General features: G+C 53.5%; 7 protein-coding genes across 7 annotated transcripts; 3 read left to right on the plus strand and 4 right to left on the minus strand.

The window, feature by feature from the left end:
* Nucleotides 1-252: 252 nt before the first annotated feature.
* BBA_05361 (amidohydrolase-like protein) lies at nucleotides 253-2,285 on the plus strand (the record flags this gene model as incomplete). The annotated part of the gene is made up of 3 exons (XM_008600458.1): nucleotides 253-828; nucleotides 896-1,364; nucleotides 1,459-2,285. 3 exons carry the CDS (start codon nucleotides 253-255, stop codon nucleotides 2,283-2,285), a joined length of 1,872 nt encoding a protein of 623 aa, XP_008598680.1.
* A 170-nt stretch (nucleotides 2,286-2,455) lies between these two features.
* On the minus strand, nucleotides 2,456-4,063 carry BBA_05362 (acyltransferase-like protein; the record flags this gene model as incomplete). Its single annotated transcript, XM_008600459.1, has 2 exons — nucleotides 2,456-3,213; nucleotides 3,271-4,063. The coding sequence occupies 2 exons, from the start codon at nucleotides 4,061-4,063 to the stop codon at nucleotides 2,456-2,458; spliced, it is 1,551 nt and encodes a 516-aa protein (XP_008598681.1).
* Nucleotides 4,064-5,875: 1,812 nt separating this feature from the next.
* On the minus strand, nucleotides 5,876-6,313 carry BBA_05363 (uncharacterized protein; the record flags this gene model as incomplete). The annotated part of the gene is made up of 2 exons (XM_008600460.1): nucleotides 5,876-6,211; nucleotides 6,299-6,313. The coding sequence occupies 2 exons, from the start codon at nucleotides 6,311-6,313 to the stop codon at nucleotides 5,876-5,878; spliced, it is 351 nt and encodes a 116-aa protein (XP_008598682.1).
* Nucleotides 6,314-6,547: 234 nt separating this feature from the next.
* On the minus strand, nucleotides 6,548-7,792 carry BBA_05364 (delta-aminolevulinic acid dehydratase; the record flags this gene model as incomplete). Its single annotated transcript, XM_008600461.1, has 2 exons — nucleotides 6,548-7,456; nucleotides 7,532-7,792. The coding sequence occupies 2 exons, from the start codon at nucleotides 7,790-7,792 to the stop codon at nucleotides 6,548-6,550; spliced, it is 1,170 nt and encodes a 389-aa protein (XP_008598683.1).
* Nucleotides 7,793-10,283: 2,491 nt separating this feature from the next.
* Nucleotides 10,284-10,801, plus strand: BBA_05365 (uncharacterized protein; the record flags this gene model as incomplete). The annotated part of the gene is made up of 2 exons (XM_008600462.1): nucleotides 10,284-10,485; nucleotides 10,593-10,801. The coding sequence occupies 2 exons, from the start codon at nucleotides 10,284-10,286 to the stop codon at nucleotides 10,799-10,801; spliced, it is 411 nt and encodes a 136-aa protein (XP_008598684.1).
* Nucleotides 10,802-13,237: 2,436 nt separating this feature from the next.
* Nucleotides 13,238-14,128, plus strand: BBA_05366 (uncharacterized protein; the record flags this gene model as incomplete). Its single annotated transcript, XM_008600463.1, has 1 exon — nucleotides 13,238-14,128. The coding sequence occupies one exon, from the start codon at nucleotides 13,238-13,240 to the stop codon at nucleotides 14,126-14,128; it is 891 nt and encodes a 296-aa protein (XP_008598685.1).
* A 322-nt stretch (nucleotides 14,129-14,450) lies between these two features.
* BBA_05367 (C6 transcription factor) lies at nucleotides 14,451-16,607 on the minus strand (the record flags this gene model as incomplete). The annotated part of the gene is made up of 4 exons (XM_008600464.1): nucleotides 14,451-15,246; nucleotides 15,350-15,740; nucleotides 15,808-16,350; nucleotides 16,424-16,607. The coding sequence occupies 4 exons, from the start codon at nucleotides 16,605-16,607 to the stop codon at nucleotides 14,451-14,453; spliced, it is 1,914 nt and encodes a 637-aa protein (XP_008598686.1).
* Between the last annotated feature and the right edge of the window lie 728 nt (nucleotides 16,608-17,335).

Raw genomic sequence — 17,335 nt, forward strand, 5'->3', positions numbered from 1 at the left:
TGCGGCGACATGTCCGACCGAGGGTCATCGCTCCGGCCCGTAACGCTAGAGGCGGGGTTGGCGGCGGGGTAACCTGGAGTTGCTAGACTCTCCGATCTGACTAGCTATTTGAATAGTTGGCTCTGGTTGTTTCAATACGCTGCTTCTTCCTCACTTGAAAGACTCAGTGGAGCTTGCAGAGGCGAGTAGTGTATCGGCGCCGACGAGCATTAGAATAGGACCCATACCCGAAAGCGGTTCCCCGTGCCGGCCATGGCGACTACAAGCGAAAAGGCCAGCAAGGACCTTTTATTGAAAACTCCGCCGCCCGACGACAGGAGAAACCGCAAGGTAGAACCCTCTGCAAGATACAGCATAGGCAGCATCGGCCTGTTTTTATCGCTCTTGCTCGCCGCGTCGCTTGCTGCGCTTGGCCTGCGGGCCCAGCAACAGCATCTGCAGCAGCACCTTGCCGTCGCTGATTCACAGACATACTGCTACGACAGCGTACAGACACTAGACAGTGACCTGCCGGCCGCGCAGTGCTTCACCGTAGCGGACGGCCTCTTTACCGCCGTCACACAACGGGCGCAGAAGCAGGAGGTGAAACAGCACGGCGAGCACAGCGCCGCCGGGCATGTGATTCCGGGGCTGTGGGACGGCCACGGCCACCTGATTGACCATGGCGAGACGCTGGTGCAGGTCGACCTCTTTGGCGCCACGACGCTCGACGAGGTGCGCGCGCGGCTGCGGGACTATATCCGGAAACATCCTGGCGCGGGCACCAAGGAGCGGTGGCTGCGCGGCATGGGCTGGGATCAGACCGATTTTGGCCAGATGCCCACTGCCGTACGTCTCGGTCTTGTTCTTTCATAATCTCGTGAGAAAGTGAGCCGTCTAACTTCCCCTTCCTTAGGCCGATATTGAGCAGGACCCCGCCCTCCGCGGCATCTATCTCTTCGTCGACCGCATCGACGGGCACTGCTCCCTTGTCTCTCAATCCGTCCTCGACCTCCTGCCCAACCCCGTCCCCGACATTCCCGGCGGCGACGTCGTGCGTGATCCCGGCCCGGGCGTCTTTTGCGACAATGCGCTCGACATGATCATGGCGCGCTGGCCGCGTCCTGACGACGCCACGCGCGCCGGGTATGTGTCCACCGCCATGCGCGCCCTCAACGCCGTCGGCCTCGTCGGCATCCACAATGCCGGCACGGACCCCGAGAGCGTGCGGCTGCTCGCGCGCCTCGCCGACGGGGACGCGTGGACGGTGCGCGTGTACGCGATGCGCGAGTGCGCGGCGCGCAACACATTTTGCGCAGAGGACGCCGAGATGCTGGAGCGCAAGGACGGGCGTCTGACTGTCCGCAGTGTCAAACTCTTTGCCGGTAAGCAGTCTAATCACCCTCCTGTTTTCTTTGCCCCACTGGCACCGAGCTTTCGGGGGTATTGGGTTGTTGGCTGACCCCGACAACTGGATAGACGGCGCGCTCGGCAGCTGGGGCGCCGCCATGCTCGAGCCCTACACCGACGACCCCAGCAGCAGCGGCTTCCTCCTCATCAACGAGACGGCGCTCACGGCCGTTACGCGGCAGTGGGCCGCTGCCGGCTTCCAGGTCAACGTCCACGCCATCGGAGACCGCGCTAACCGCGTCGCCCTCGATGCCTTTGCCGCCGCTCTCCGAGACCACTGCGGCGTCGGCGACAAAGGAGACACTGACCCGGCTGTCTGCGAGCATGACCGCCGTTTCCGCCTCGAGCACGCCCAAATCATCGCGCCCTCTGACCAGCCACGCCTGCGCTCTCTGCGCGTTGTGCCGTCGATCCAGCCCACGCACGCCACCTCGGACATGCGGTACGCGGAGACGCGACTCGGCGCGAAGCGCACAGCGAACGCCGCGTACCGGATGCGGTCCTTTCTGGACCTGCAACCCGTGCTGGGGAGCGACTTTCCTGTGGAGCCGCCGAACCCGTTTCATGGCATGTACGCGGCGGTGACGCGGCGCAGCCCGGCGACGGGGTTGGGGCGGCGCGTGGATGGTGATGACGAGGATCAAGGGAAGGAGGGGGGGTGGCACGAGGAGGAGGCGCTGACGCTGGAGCAGGCGCTGTGGGGGTTCACGGGGGCGCCGGCCCGGGGGGCATTCTTGGAGGGCAAGGCCGGGCAGATACGAAGGGGCGCGTACGCGGACTGGGTGGTGCTGGACAAGAGGTTGGGGGGACCAGGGTTCGACCTGGAGAGCTTGCGGACGCTGCGCGTGAGGGAGACCTGGGTGGCGGGCAAGCGCGTGTATAAAAGAGATGATTGACAAGATATCACGGTACGCTCCGAATAATCAAGTGCGAGTTGAAAAGCACCACATATATGAATTACATGCTAGCGAATTTTTAGGTATATACAGCAGATCAGCAAACGGTACAATGATGCCATGATACACGTCTGGACAACACAATCGGTGTCGACTTTCCGAGAAACAGATTACGCTTGAACAATGCATTTAGATTCCACCCACTTGGCAAACTTGACCGTCGGAATATCGACGGCCCTCCAAAATATGTCGGCGCACCACACCACCGTTGGGATGCAAAAGACGGCGCCGAGGACGAAGCCCACGTTGTACCAGTAGCCGTCGACGCCGGTTATGGCGTAGGCCATTCTCTCCCAGTGATAGCCGATACAGTGCAGGGCCGGCCCGTGCATGAGGTATAAGGCGTAGGAGATTTTGCCAAAGTACTGCACCGGGGCTGTGTTGAAAAACGCCTGCCACGACGGGGAGTGGCCGACGGCGTAGGCAAAGACAACGGCGCCGAGCGACTGGTAGTAGCGATAAGGATCCGCCCGCCACCATATGGGAATCTGCGAGTGCAGCCAGACCCAACCGGGAGTGATGTTGCCCTTCAAGTCCGGCTGGCACATCAGGTACAGGCCGACAAGGGCGAGACCGGCCCAACAGAGGCGCTTCCAGCGGGGACGCCGCACCGGGGCAAGTTTGCAGAGTAAAAGGTCGGGAGAAGAGGTCTTGTGGGCGCCGCGGATAAGGTCCATCTCGGCGAGGACCATACCACAGAGAAACAGGAGCAGCTCCCAACGCGAGTGGCTGTAGACGAACCACATGATGCCACCAACGACGATGAATCGAAACTTGGCCTGAAGGCGTGCGGTGCCAATGAGGACCAGGAACAGGTACAGTGAGCAGCGGAATTCGACGGGTATCGTCCAAAGATGGACGTCGTAGTCTGAGAGAGGTGCGTGTTAGCCGACGACTGTCTTGTGTGGATGGCACCGGGACTTACAAGTGCTACCGCCAAACTGGTTCCAGTCAAACACATGGACAAAGCGATACATGTGCTTGGCCCAATCGAGTAATTGGTCCGAGGCAAACTCCATTCGAGGGGGATGCGTTTCGACTACGTTCTTCATGTACGTCCTGTCCGTGGCAAACTCTCGCGTCCATTCGTAGGCGCCGACGCGCAGCAGGCAGACAATGAGGAGGGTGGAGATGGCCGTTGGCAGGTACAAGCGGATACCGCGGCGAAAGACGAGGGAGCTGATTGCGGTGGCGAGGTCGGCCGGGGCCCGACTCCGGACGAGCTTGAGCGGCCGATAGGAGAGGGCATATCCGGAAATGACAAAAAAGAGGCAGACGGCGGGCGGGCCTTGGTAGAAGAGGCGGATAAAGGGCAGTTTGAGGAGGTGGTAGTTGGTCTCACCGGCGCCCCAGCCCTCGGCAATGATAAAGGCCTGGTAGAAGTAATGGCAGAAGAAGACAACGAGGGCAGCTAGGCCACGCATGCCATCGAGGTAGGCTGTGGGCGACAGGTGAGCAGGCCGAATCTGCTCACGGGCATGGCGTCCTTGGAGGAAGCTGGGAATAAGAAAGACGCCGAGACGGAGGAGGAGGAGCGGTCGCCACGACGTCGACCGAGCGTAGATCCAGGGCGCGGTGAGGATTTGGCAAGAGAGGGTCAAAGAAAAGCGAGGCTTTTCCTCAAAGATGTCACTGTCGCTTTCGACGTCAGAGACATGCTTGGCCAAAAGTTCCAGCTTCTCCTCGCGGTGAGGGCTGTGATGGCTAGATCTCGACATTACCGGCCGATTGGCATCAATTGAAGGAATGAGTGACAATGAGAGACGAGGAAGGATACGAGGAAAGGAGTGTGAAGATGAAAATGAACGAATTCAGGAGAGAAAAAAGAGATGGAAACGAGGTGAAGACTATGTAAACGGGCGTGTGTAGCGTCGATTGGCTTGGCAGCCGGCAGTCAATTGCGTTGACAGCTGCCAGAATGTTTGGCAGAGGGAAGGACAGGCAATAGATGAGCAAGAAAATGCAGCAGTCACGTTCACGACAAAGCAAAGGAAAAGAAGGGATGTCTACTGTTTGAGCACACACCTGTAGAGAAAGTGGAAAGTAGAAACAGTGAAATGCGCCGGGAAGAACGATTGTCTCGTGCTCTACTTGAGAAGAATTGTAGAGTATGTCGATCAACGTGGAGCCTTGATCCAACAGGTCGCAGGGCGGAAGCGCACTTCTCCAGCCCATCTCTAACAGACTGTGAAACAGCCAGTCAAGGAGACAGAAGTACACTCAGGGTCGAGGGTCAACATGGGCAGTATCTGGGTACTTTGGTACTACAGCGCCATGCTGACGAGTAGGCTATTGGTTCCTTTTCATCTCGACTCAGCGAACATGACTCTGGTATTATCAAAAGATCGAGAATGGCAAAGCGATAGGACCTTCTTATTCTGTAAGAAACGGCCACGGTCTCGCGACGACGACTGGCATGTGCAGCGAGACACGCAAGCGTCATGTCCTGGCTAGCGAGCGGCCTAAAAGGCAAACGGAGGCAATTTAAAACGGCGGCGTTGCTGAAAAAGGGTGCTGGCGTCACGCCAAAAAGCGACTACCATCATTGACGTTGGCGTGCTAAGTTAGTGTATCTCTTGTGCTCGACATATCTATGCCCAGAGGATGTGGTGGATGGCCAGCCGATCATAACATCTTTCACATAATCTAGGATCATTTTTGCCCCATAATACGGGAATACTCGTTCATCGAAATGTAGCCATTTCATTTGTTTTAGAAGCTGAATCCACGACCATACGTTGTCACGGAGGGCCAGTCAGTGACTAAAACGTACAAATCTCGTCGGCAATTTACTCTGAAGTGTCAGGTATCCCCTAGGTATACCCCTATTGGGGCTCCGTGCTTGGGATTGTTCATAGGTATTTATCAGTCTGAAGCATGACTTGTTTTCAATGCAATGCATTGTTGATTTTCGGTAACCCCTTGCTCCTGGAAGAGGACCCTCTTTATGGATACTGCGAGCCTGCAACCTTAAATCATTACCGCAACAGACTACAGGCTTCTGATTGGGATTTATCGTCTTTTTTCCTTCTTCCTAGTAATTTTGGTCGAGGTATTGCTTTCATAATCCGTAGTTGAGATCATCCGTAGTTGAGATGTCAAATGCTGACAACGAGGGGAGGCTTGACCCAACAAGGCCTCCTGAAATGGCATTACATCGGGCCCCAAATCACCACTAAAAAGGCCCCCATATGAGCCCCAAAGCAGGCAGTTCTTCCGGTGCACCGCCTCTGTATTTTACTGTGATGTATCCGTACTGGAATTTCTTCGTCGCTTTGGTTATCATACTGCAGGGAGTGAATACGATTCATTGGGCCACTTCCACTTGCTGCTGACGCCACCCGCCTTTTCTTAGGTATCCTTATTTTTCTTGCGCCCCCGAAATACGCATCCTCAAGGGGCCGCTTCTGCCAGGGGGAACGGACGACTTTGCTCAATCGACACCCACTCGTTCAAACCAACCCTCTTCCCCATCACCATCATCGGCCAGAAGAAAATAAAAAACAAAAAACAATGAATGCATAAACCCATCACACGCTCTTTACCAGATCTTTAATCTTCGTCTTCTTCTTCTTACTTTCTTCAATGAGCTCTTCCCTCCTCGCCGTCTCGTGCCTCGACTCTTTCGCTCCTTGCTTCGTCGTCATTCTCTGCTTCCTCCTAGCCACACGGGCTGTTGTCACTACGCAGCCATGCTTCTCACGCTGGCGCCGGGCCTGCTGCTCATCATCTTTGGCACCGTCATCATTGTCCGCGCCGCTTCGCTGCTTAGCCGCTACTATATGCTCCCGAGCTTTGCCCACGACCACGCCGCCGCCGCCGCCGCCAACCGCGACATTCGCTGGATCTCTTAGCGTCGCTACCGTCTCTGGCACATCTCAGGCAGGTCACGCGACCAACTCCACCAACCACGACAGACTCAAATTTCCTTTTCGCACTCGGACGATACACACATGAGAGATATACATAATGCATTTCATTAATAGCGCCTGGAAGAGTTCATTATAATTCAATCATTACTATTTACTGTCCAAAAATCGAGTGTCCTAAATAACGCCGTCCTGTATGCATCGCGTGGTGAGTATCCACTGTCCAATCCGTCTATTCAATCAGTCAATGCTGCCAACCAAAGCAGCAAAAACCAGCGAGGGGTTTTATGCATTGAATGTTTTCCGAGTATTTTTATGAGACAAATCAACCGTCTAGTTGTCCAGCCAGTCAAGAAACTCTGGCGTAAAGTAGCTGACGATAATGGTTGCGCCCGCTCGCAGAATGGCCTCGGCTGACTCAAATGCCATCTCCTTGAGACCGAACACACCAGCTTTGGCACCCGCATGAATCATGGCATACTCGCCGCTCACTTGGTAGGCCGCGACTGGGAGGTCCTTGCCTAAATCCTTGGCGTCGCTAATAATGTCGAGGTACTGTCCCGCGGGTTTGACCATGATGATATCGGCTCCCTCGGCCATGTCGCGCGTAATGGCACGGCGCGCTAGGCCACGGCCGCCGGGAGGCAGCTGGTAGCATTTGCGGTCACCAAAGGACGGCGCGGAGCCGGCCGCGTCACGGAAGGGTCCGTACAGACAACCAGAGAACTTGGCCGAGTACGACATGAGCGTCGTCTTATGTGCGATGCCCTCCTCGATGAGCTTGAGCTTGATGGCGCGGATACGGCCGTCATTCATGTCCGAAGGTGCAACGCAGTGGGCGCCAGCCTTGGCGTAAGCGACAGCGACATCAGAGATGCGGTCCACCGACAGCTCATTGTTCAGGCTGCCGTCGTCGCGCAGGATGCCGCAGTGGCCATGAGAAGTATATTCGCAAAGGCAGACGTCGGCGCAAATGTAGAGCTGAGGGAAGCGGCGGCGGATGAGACGAATGGCGCGGATGACGGGGCCTTCGGGGTCGTCGGCCGCGCTGGCGAGAGCGTCCTTTGAGCCAGGCTTTAAGGGCACGCCGAAGAGAATGACGGAGCGCAGACCCTTATGGACGAGGGGCTCCAAAAATGAGATAACGCGGCCGATGCCGAGTTGGTGCTGACCGGGAAGAGAGGGAACAAGAATCATGTCGTCGTCGTTATCGGTGATGAAGAGAGGGTAGATGAGCATAGACTGGAGTCCGTTAGCACCATGTATCGCAATGCGTATGAACGACGAGCTTTGCCCTTTCATTGCTTGCAAACATACCTTGGTCAGTTGGCGCTCGGCCTGCCATGAACGGGCAAGCGGGTGATAGTAGCCGCCATGCAGCTGACTGGAAATGTCGCCCGAGATGCTGACACTCGTAGCCGCAGTGCTGGCGTACGATCGGGCGCGCGACATGTGCGAAGCGCGGTCATCAATCGACGAGACGGTAGGAGGAGGGCGGCGGCTGAGGGCGGCAGCGTTGGAGTTGATGCTGCCGCCGTCACGGAGGCTGAGATCCTGTACAAGGCTGGAAAAGGACATGGTCGAGTGATTTTCGTTCGGTCGCGAAAATAGATGGAGGGTGATTTTGAACTGAATCAACGAATTGCAATTTGAAAAAGGCTGCAAGCAATTGGCCGCGCCTGTTCGTCGAGTAGCAGCAGTGGCAACTTGTTCAATTCTGTTGTATGAAGTTGGTTTGGTCGAGTGTGACAAGGAGGTTTTGCGGCTGCTGACAGATTAGATCAACTTCGAATTCGTTGCAGGCGAGTGGGGCCGAGTATCCAGGTGCCAAGGCGAGCACTGGCGAACAAAGGGACCGAGAAAAATGATGCCAAGCGGGGTTTTTTATGTTGAGGTATCAAGGTCAAAAAAAAAAAATTTGCGGTGAAAGAGCAGAAACGTCTAATATGAATATAGAAAAAGCAATCTCAATTGTTTCTCGGAAAGCATGGAGCCGAGTAGAAACAGGAACAAAATGCCGTGGCCGGCCTGGGAAGGGGTAGCCAAAAAGGCCGGGCGGGGGCGCCGAGGCCTTGCTTGTACAATGCAGGTGACAGCGCCCAATGGTGCTAGATTTTCAGTACCGGCTCCCTATTCCAGTACCTTTTGCAGCTGCGGTGGCGCCTCGGAGAAACCGCGGAGTGTGGCTCGTCCTGGCCAATCGCGGGGCATCATTTGTCACGCTGAGTACACCCAGATAATTTTTTGCGCCGAGGTCACAAAGCCGAGGAGCGAGCACGGGTCGCCCGTTTGCCACCTCGCCACACAAGATCCAAACTTCCTGCAACTGCATATCAACATGGATCTGCAGAGCATGTGCGAATGGCCATGTCACCCAAAATTTATAAAATACATTTTGCCTCGTGAAAAGCTGTACATGAAATCCAGCAAAACCGGCTGGGCATCTTCTCATCGTTCCTCGTTGAGAGTCACCACGGGCATCTACATATCATGATACTGAGGCAAACAACAAATGCATCCATTCATATGGTAATTCTATTCGTCTAGGCAGAGATCACTCGATAGCCACATTGGCAACAACACAGCCAAGTCCTAAAGACACGACCGGGCCGTTCGATCGAAACACCACTCGAATCGTTGATGTCAATAGTGCCGCAGTTACAGACCTTTCAAAGACGGGATTAGTCCTGGCAGCCCTCGACGTTGCATGCACAACTGCTTTCTGAGCGCGCTGGTATTGGCTCTCACGGCCCTTCATGGTGTTTTCTCCGCCTCCGCCGTCATATTGGCCTCAACCAGCTGGCGGTGGTACAGTGGTTCCTCAGTCTTTCCATTGTAAGGCCGACTCCTCCGTCTCTGCCGATTTTCTATGAATTCGTCATTTCACTCGGCCGTCCCCCGACAACGACCGCCGATAATGCCATACTCATAATACCCCCGCATGCAGCTCCCTGCCCCTCTCAGCCGCGTTCTCCGGTGCACTAGCCCGCGACGTTGACTAGGGCCCACCACACCGACTCGGGCATCGGCGGCCGCGCCGCTTCCCTTTCTTGTGCCCCCGCTTCATGCTGAGCAGGAAGAAGACGAGCACGTCTGTCACTCCGGGCTCCATCAGCGAAGGCCTGCCCCCACTTCTTGCCGAACCGGACCACAGCGGCGTCTTCCTCGGCAGATCCCCCATGGGGGTCTTTGGGCTCGCAGCGAGGTTAGCAATGCGCGCGACCTCGTCGTTGAAGTGGCTCTCGAGGGGTCGGTGCAGCCTGTCGAGGATGGCAATGAGTGCTGGCTATTTTGTATCTACTGTGTGCCGATTTCTCCTGGACTGGACCGCTGATACTTGATAACCTCTGTTTGAAGGTGGCTTGTACGAAGCCGTTTCTATTATGTAGAGACATGCGCACCGCATCGCCGTCGCTTTACTAGCTCGGTTTGCCATCAAGTTTCTGAGGGAGCTTGGCAGCAACGATATTATCCCCCCGGACTGCGGAACGTTCCGAGTCCGAGGCCAGCCGCTGCATCACTTCTGGGCCCTTTTCGTGTCCATGTAATTCCCGCTTCCGGCGTGCTTCCACTTCTAGCGCATTTACACTCTGATTCTTCATGTTACGGCGATACTTGCTCTTGAACTCGCGATATGTAAGCCTCATATTCTAGGGTCGGCAAGGCAGTTTTCAAGGAACACAAAGTATCTCGACACCGAATTATACGGCATTACCCCAAAAACCCGGGTTGCCGCAACACTAGAAATGTGTCGATGTGTACCTTAGCCTTTCCCCAAATTCAAGGGGTGTCTTGAGCGACCACAATCCCGTGGACCTTTTGTAAGGCAATAATGGGCGCTCCATATTGCCGTTGCTGGACCGGTAACCCCGCCAATCTTGGACGCGGGCCTCGTACTGCGTTATTGAGCTTTATATGTAGATACTGCTGCCTCCAATCTAGACTTGGGCCATTCAATCCTCGACGATTGATCAGATGCAACGTATCGCCACCTCAAACTAATACCTTGGTGTCAGCTGGCGAACAATTCAAACTCGTTTCACTACAAGTGCTTGCGTATGCTATCACTATGAGACTACCCACGATTGCAGGAGTTTTCCTGTTAGCTCTGCCTGTCCAGGCTGGGCTGGTCTCCTTTGCGGTGCCAAAGACCATCAAAGCCGATGATGACATTACTGTCATGATCACCATGAATAGTGAACAGGGATACGTTTGGGATTACACGCTGCTACTCTCAGCAACTGATAAATCGTTGCCACCTGGATATTTAGGTGGGAGAGGTTTCGCGATGATAGACCTCAGAGGCTAGTTTTTCAACAGTTATTTTTTGTCCGCGTCTTGTTTACCAACAGTTGAGCTAACTGTAATGTGCGTTCAGGGCTTCCCTTTGGTACGAGCAACTGGACAATTAGCACGCGGGGAGCAGGAGTTGGAGCACAGAGCGATTCTGTTATCCGGGGAGTATGGTTTAGCACAGTTGGCGTAATGGGGTTCGTCAAAACGCAGATGCGCGAGGCCAGTATTGCAAAGGGTGACGAGACGAGCAGCACTTATGTGGACTCGGAGCCTCTTCACTACCCGCATTGAGAGAGCTGCAGTCGAAGGAAGCTGCCATGCCAAGAACCACTGTTGGAAGGCGGCATGGAGCAATGGCCACGATGCGCCTCTTTTGGTCATGGTCATAAGACCCAGATTATTCGGTGTGACTAGAGCTAAATTTATATAAAACGCTCATCTTATTAGATCTATCATGACTGTTTTACTAAGATGTATCTTGTAAAGTCGTATAGATCTAAGAGTACGTGTGTTTTGGTGTAAAATGTCAAATTATTCTGCTTACCCCTACCGATCGGAACTTTTGTCAAGCCACTGTCGCAGTGCCTACCCTATCAGTACTTTTGCAGATGACGACCCTCTTTCACAAGGCACGGTACACAAATCTTTCGACCACCCATTGAAACGACATGACAACCACAGACAGCGAAGTGCAGGAATTTCTAGAAGCTCACCCGCAGCTTCTGGTTGGCAGGGCGGCCTGAGTAGAAGCAAACGAAGCCATCAATGACGACACCTTCATTGGCGTCTCCAAGCCGTTCCCAAACATGGTGGTATATCAGACAATATCCGCCGAGTCCAACCGGGCTATCATCGCCGCCGCACTACTTTCCGACGAAACGCGCAGAGGCACACTACCGAAAGATTGCGAGACCGCAGGCTCAAAGCTGTGTCTTCCCAGAAGGGAATTGCTCGCAGTTCTTCTGTACTTACCCTCGTGCCATACCCACACCACCATCATTGATGACTGCTTATCGTTCACTGACCGCTCAAGCCACTCAAGTAGGTCAGCCCATCAAAGCCATGGCTTTTGCTGTTCAAGAGTATCTCGGCGCGCCAATGGCACTCTGCTGCTCTCCGAAGAAAAAGTTGCCCTGGAACAGTGCGGTAATTAAGGCAGCAAATACCAGCCCTAACGCTGGGGCGATGTAGTAGTAGAGAATCATGCGATAGGCCTCGATGGCGCCCTGTCGCACGGGATTGTCAAATGGGGATCTTCCGGATGTTGCCAATATTGGCAAGTATTTTCGCACCTGCGCGCCGGTATTAGCAGACGCGGCGTTGAAGTTTTGGATATACCGTCCCACTCAAAAGCCTCAGATGTAGAGGGATTTTGAAAAAAAAAAAAAAAAGTGTATGCGCCGCGTCCGCTGTCGGAAGACAGACAATACGGAGACAATCAAAAACTCCGCGCAAAGTCAAGTACGTGCGGTCTTCTGAAACGGTAAAAGGCAATTCACAAAGTAGTCCCCTAAAATAAAGTGCCATGAATTATAACACAACCTTTGTATCACTACAGTCTCTCAGCTCTACGGGTGGTCCTAATACAGTTCAATAGACTTGAAATCGTTAGACTTGGGGACCAGATCTCGGGTGGCATCGATATCCAAGGCACTACTTCCTAGTATACGCCCGATGTGTACCGCCAATAATTGATTTACATGATTTAACATTTCTATACTTGAAACTCTAGGCTTTGTTCTCACTCACGCCATGTTTCCAAACACAGAACCGGATGCCCTCACGCGCTGCACTGGCGCTCTTCGGTGGCGCGGGGGTAAGTGACAGCGATGAGAGACCTGTCGTAATTAGATAGGCAGGTATCGATGGTTCGTTTAAACCCACCAGGTTCTACAGGCATACTCGCCCATCTGGGTGTGTGGCTGCGCTGCTCTTACCGGAGATGCTTGAGCTTGAAAGACCGTTACACACTACAAGTAGCCGTTATATGCCCATATTGAGATTGCCTGCATAGATGTGAGGTAGCGCCACAGGATTGGCCCAATTTTATGCTGACATGGCTCTCTACATGCTACATGCCCAGGCTCGCTTTGCAGACATAATAGCAGATTGCAGAGCTCCAAACTATCCCGCCATGATGGCGCGCAATGTGCCTTCCGGTCCTATCACAGTAGCCTTTTTTCGGATCGTCTGGGCATGACGGAAGAACGGACAATGATTGTATAGAAGCTGGCTCTGGCGCCTAACAAATGGAGCTTCATGAAGAGTGCTTGGCCTCAAGACTCTGACTGGTCAGGATTCGTGCTGCAAGGCAGTTGCTGTTCTGTTTTTGTTGTAGCTTTTCGGGCACTCTGCCTGGCACACGAGCTGCCGCCTCGGCTGCTGCTTCGACTTGCAAGCTCAGCGAAAATAAAGGCAAGCAGTTGATGAACAATTTCTTTCAGAGATGACTAGCTGTTCATTTTCGAGGGATATGGACCAGGGGAGATACCACACCATCACAATTCGCCTATAATCAGAATAGAGCTGAGCTATAGCATAATTAGGTAGCAGAGGATAAATCAGGCTGCAGCGAGGCTATGCTTCGTTTCATGTCATAAATGACGAGCGATCACTTGAATTTTTATTAATTACGATACAAATGGTACAGCGGCTCCTTTCTGCTCGAAGCACCACGCGTCTCTTTTTCGCAGCTTCTCTTTATTAGGCTCCAAACTCTCCGCGGCAATGCCGTCACGGTTACAGCACTCGGCGCATCATGCAGCATCGCCGCTGTTTCTCCCTACCGCTACCCTCTTCCTACTGGCTCTTCCGCACCTCTCTATCGCAGCGACCGACCAAGGCAGGATCATTTACCCATGGGACAATGGTCCTCTTAGCGCCAACAGTTATGGCGCAATGCGCACGACCTGGGGATCGCAAGACTGCGTCAACATGTCGTGGGTCTCGTCGCCTTCGACACCTTTCCAGTACATCCACCTCGAGTGCAACCAGGGCCCAAACGGCACCGGTCCTCCCTGGATACGCGTCTGGGCCTTTAACTCGACTTCCAGCTCCGGCAATGGCTCTAGCCTCTTTTGCGTTGCCAATTGCAACCCGTCGCCGCCGTCGAGCAATACGTGTCGTTTTGTGCTCGACCTTGCTTCTAGCGCGGGCAAATCGCCGACTGACACGGCGTATTCCCCAAACGTCAGCTTGAATGTCATGGACCAAAAGATGGGCGAGGGCGCGACATACCCGCTGCCGCAATGGGCTACAACAGGGGCTACAACAACACCGACAGCATCAACAACATCGACTTCAACCTCGGTGGGAAGCTCGAGCGCCTCGACGCCTGCCTCTTCCTCAGAGTCCGCCTCGGGCCTAAACACCGGCGCCAAAGCCGGCATTAGCGTCGGTGTCAGCGCCGTCTGCCTCATCATCCTCGCATGTCTCGGCGGTTGCCTTTTTAAACGGAGACAGGCCCGCATGGGAGGGGCCGGGCCGGGTCCGGCCGAGGTGCATCGGGACCAGACACACGACGTCAAGATCGTGGAGCCGTTGAACGTCACACCGTACGAGCTGGATGGGTCTAGCAGGCCGGCAGAATTGCCTACTCGGCAGAGATTTCAAGACTGATTAATAACAATCATGAATTATGGCAATTCCTTGGTGTTTCATGCGAGACGTGGCAGACCTCCAGATTTGGGGGCCCCCACCAAGCCCCGGCTAGCTAGCCCCGCGCTGCTTTACACGCTCACTGAAGTCTTCCTCCTACTCGCGTCCGCTACGCACTAAAGGAAGCTAATAAATACTTTCAAAAATCTAGGATGGATATTCAATCGATTTTAAGTCTATGCTCAAGTTTTTTCTTATATCAGACTAGCTTATTGTAATGAAGATGGCAGTTTAAAAGCGAGCTGACTTCTTAAACCCGTTTGTTTATAGACGCATCATTATGCTATACTATATCAAAGTCGAATCCAAATAGAGGATCCGAAAACACTGGAACTCCTGAAGATCCAGGGCCTGTTTCATATTCCTGCTCCAGAGCTGTGCTCTCTACGTTTCCCATGCTCTCCAGAACCATCCCGCCGTCAAAGCGGTTTCCACCGGGATGTACTGGTACGGCCTCATTCGAGATGACTCCAAAGCTTTTTAGAATGCCATCCATGTCCATGTCCAGGAACATGGAATCGAAATCGGTCATATTCCCATCATGCATCCGATCCTCAGCAACAACACCAGCCGGCGGCTGTTCTGAGACCCTTGAAAGATAAGTCACCTCGGGAAGAGAACTCATTGCCGGTGTCAAAATATGCCCATCACTATCAGGCTCATTTCCACGAGACACCTCAAACTCTTCAGTCGGTAGATCCTCCATTCGCAAACCCAAGCGTCTGATGAGTTGCTTTAGGATCTTTAAAGTACGGCGGGGAGCGAGGCACTTTGTTTGTTGCTCTGTTAGGACATTGAGACAGTTTTTCAAGCATTGTCCAGGCAGAGAACCCATGCTTTTTAGGGAGGCGAGGCGCGCGTGGATGGTCGCGCTGACGTACGTCGCGTACGACATAAAGTAGGGAACTGTTTTCACGCAAAAATGTTGTTTATACAATTGAAGCATGTCGTGAACTTCGAAAGCGGCGGTAACGCAGTGGGACAAGGCTTCCCGCGCGATAAAAGAAGAAGCGGATTGTAAGTGGCCTTCGGATACGAAAGGGCGATGAAGGAGGATTACGAGAGAATCGTACATAGACCTAAGTAGTGACAGGGAAATCAGCCATAGAAAACTATACATAGATCCATCCATTCATGGAAACCGATAAATTAATAGAGTCTTGCATGTGTGAATGGACTTACACCATGGCCAACGTATGCGGAAGTATAACGGCAGTTTCAAGACCCCTCCGTCGGACATTCAAATGCGGTGGCAGTTCACCTCGCCAGCGCTTGAGTTCGTGATGAAGAATCATCGAGGTGTTGAGTATATCGGACGCTGTGCGACTCTGACTCTGCTCGGCGTAGAGCTCTCGCAGAATCTTGTCCATGATCTGGCTCAGCTTGCAAAGCTCCACCATGGTCGACAAACTGTGCGTCGGGCGTCGCAGCTGACGGGGAGTGGCTGTGAAGGTAATAGTTTGAAAGGGCTCGTATTCATCGTAGTCGTCATGGAATAGAATCGGCACGCTGATGTTAGTTCCGCTGAGGCGCGCCGGTCTGCCCTGATATATAGCATGAATTTTGTCGAGAACTGTGGGAGCGATTAGCTTTGAGCTTTCCCTTTTAGACCCTAGCGAGCTGGAGAGACAATTATGTACTGAAAGCTGCCCAGAATACCCTGCGATGAAGTTCGACTTTTTCTGCTTTGTAGATGCTTGTGGGTTGAGTCGGGTGACGCTCTGTATGTATCCCAAGGTCGATGATCATATTGATGGCCACTCCTGTATAATGCCAGGCCAGGCTACTTTCGTCGCGCCAAGACAGCAGGACATTCGCAACTATCAGCAGTGCCTGTGCCGTCGTGAGTTCGCTCTCAAAAAGCCTATTTGCGCCTGGCTCGACTAAAATTTCCTCAAATCTTCGACGAAAGGGGATGCCCGTTGTTTCTGGGTCATGAGGGTCGCTTCGAACTCGATCATCTACAGCGTACTTGGACGCAGCGAAGAGAATGGCGTATAGCAGCAGTTTGGAAAAATATGGGCCATTTGCTGCCATGTCTCTCATAAACACTGGCCGGTAGATGGCTGATCCTTCGTAGTGCTGGCGGTTCCAGAAGATGGAAAGGAGATCCATGGCAAGATCGACGTCCACACCATCGAGGTCTAGTTTACCAGAATTGGCATTGATCATCTCAAGATGTCCTGTGATGGTTCTGTCAGCCTACCAGCAGTGTAGTGTGTCATCTTGTGTAGGTATCAATTCATCGTTTCTTACGTTGTTTTGTATGATTAGCTACTAATTGAGCTCTGAGTCTCTCATCCAAGAGGGGCTGATGACCATTGTGTTTCAGGCTCGTGCGTCTATTGTTGTCGGAATCAAACATGACACTAGAAGGGCCATGAAAATACCTGCTTTGCTGATCTTGCGAGCGGGTTGGCATCGTGGCGTCGACTGACATGTTTGGTTGACCACAAGGAAGGGATTGCATCTCATTCACGGCATACTCTTTTTCTGTACTTGGGTTTCCCCGGGATTGACCCCTGGACTCTAACCTTGAAGGTTCTCTGTCTGATGGGCTGGTAGCAGGTGGTGACTGGATGGTAAGTGTTGCCGAGACCCGCGCCTGAAGGGAGGCACGCAGCTGGTTGTTTTCCTCCTCCAACTGGTGAATTCGAGCATTTGAGGGCCTGTAAACTAGAAGTTAGCCAATCTATCGAGAAAGCTTGCAAGACTATCAGAACCAGCTGGATGAAAGGCAGAAGTACCTCGCATTACGCCCCCTCTCAGTATAACTGCATCTTATGTCCCGAGCCTGACAATTTTCGCACTTTGGCTTTGCATTATTGCATCCCAACTTTGGTGTGTATCTTGCGTCAGTCCTGTGTCTGCTTACAACGGTATTGCTTTTTTGCCATCTATATGCCTGGATCTACTCGCCTTTCTTCTTCGACAAAAATCGCAAGCCCTGGCCACTCGATGCCTGGGTCCCTGTCTATCGCAAACAGGTTCTGGGGAGGGTCCCATGGCTAATACGTGCGCAGCACTGGTGCGCATTGATTAAATGGCGAGGCCTATATGGGGAGTGAATGATGGATGATGAATGGAAGAGAAGTCACCGCGACAACCTTGTTCCTTGTGCGTCATGGCAAGGCGGAGAATCATTGTCCGTGGCTGCCGTAGCGAAGA

This window comes from Beauveria bassiana, assembly GCF_000280675.1.
Source record: "Beauveria bassiana ARSEF 2860 unplaced genomic scaffold BBA_S00014, whole genome shotgun sequence".
Lineage (NCBI taxonomy): Eukaryota > Fungi > Ascomycota > Sordariomycetes > Hypocreales > Cordycipitaceae > Beauveria > Beauveria bassiana.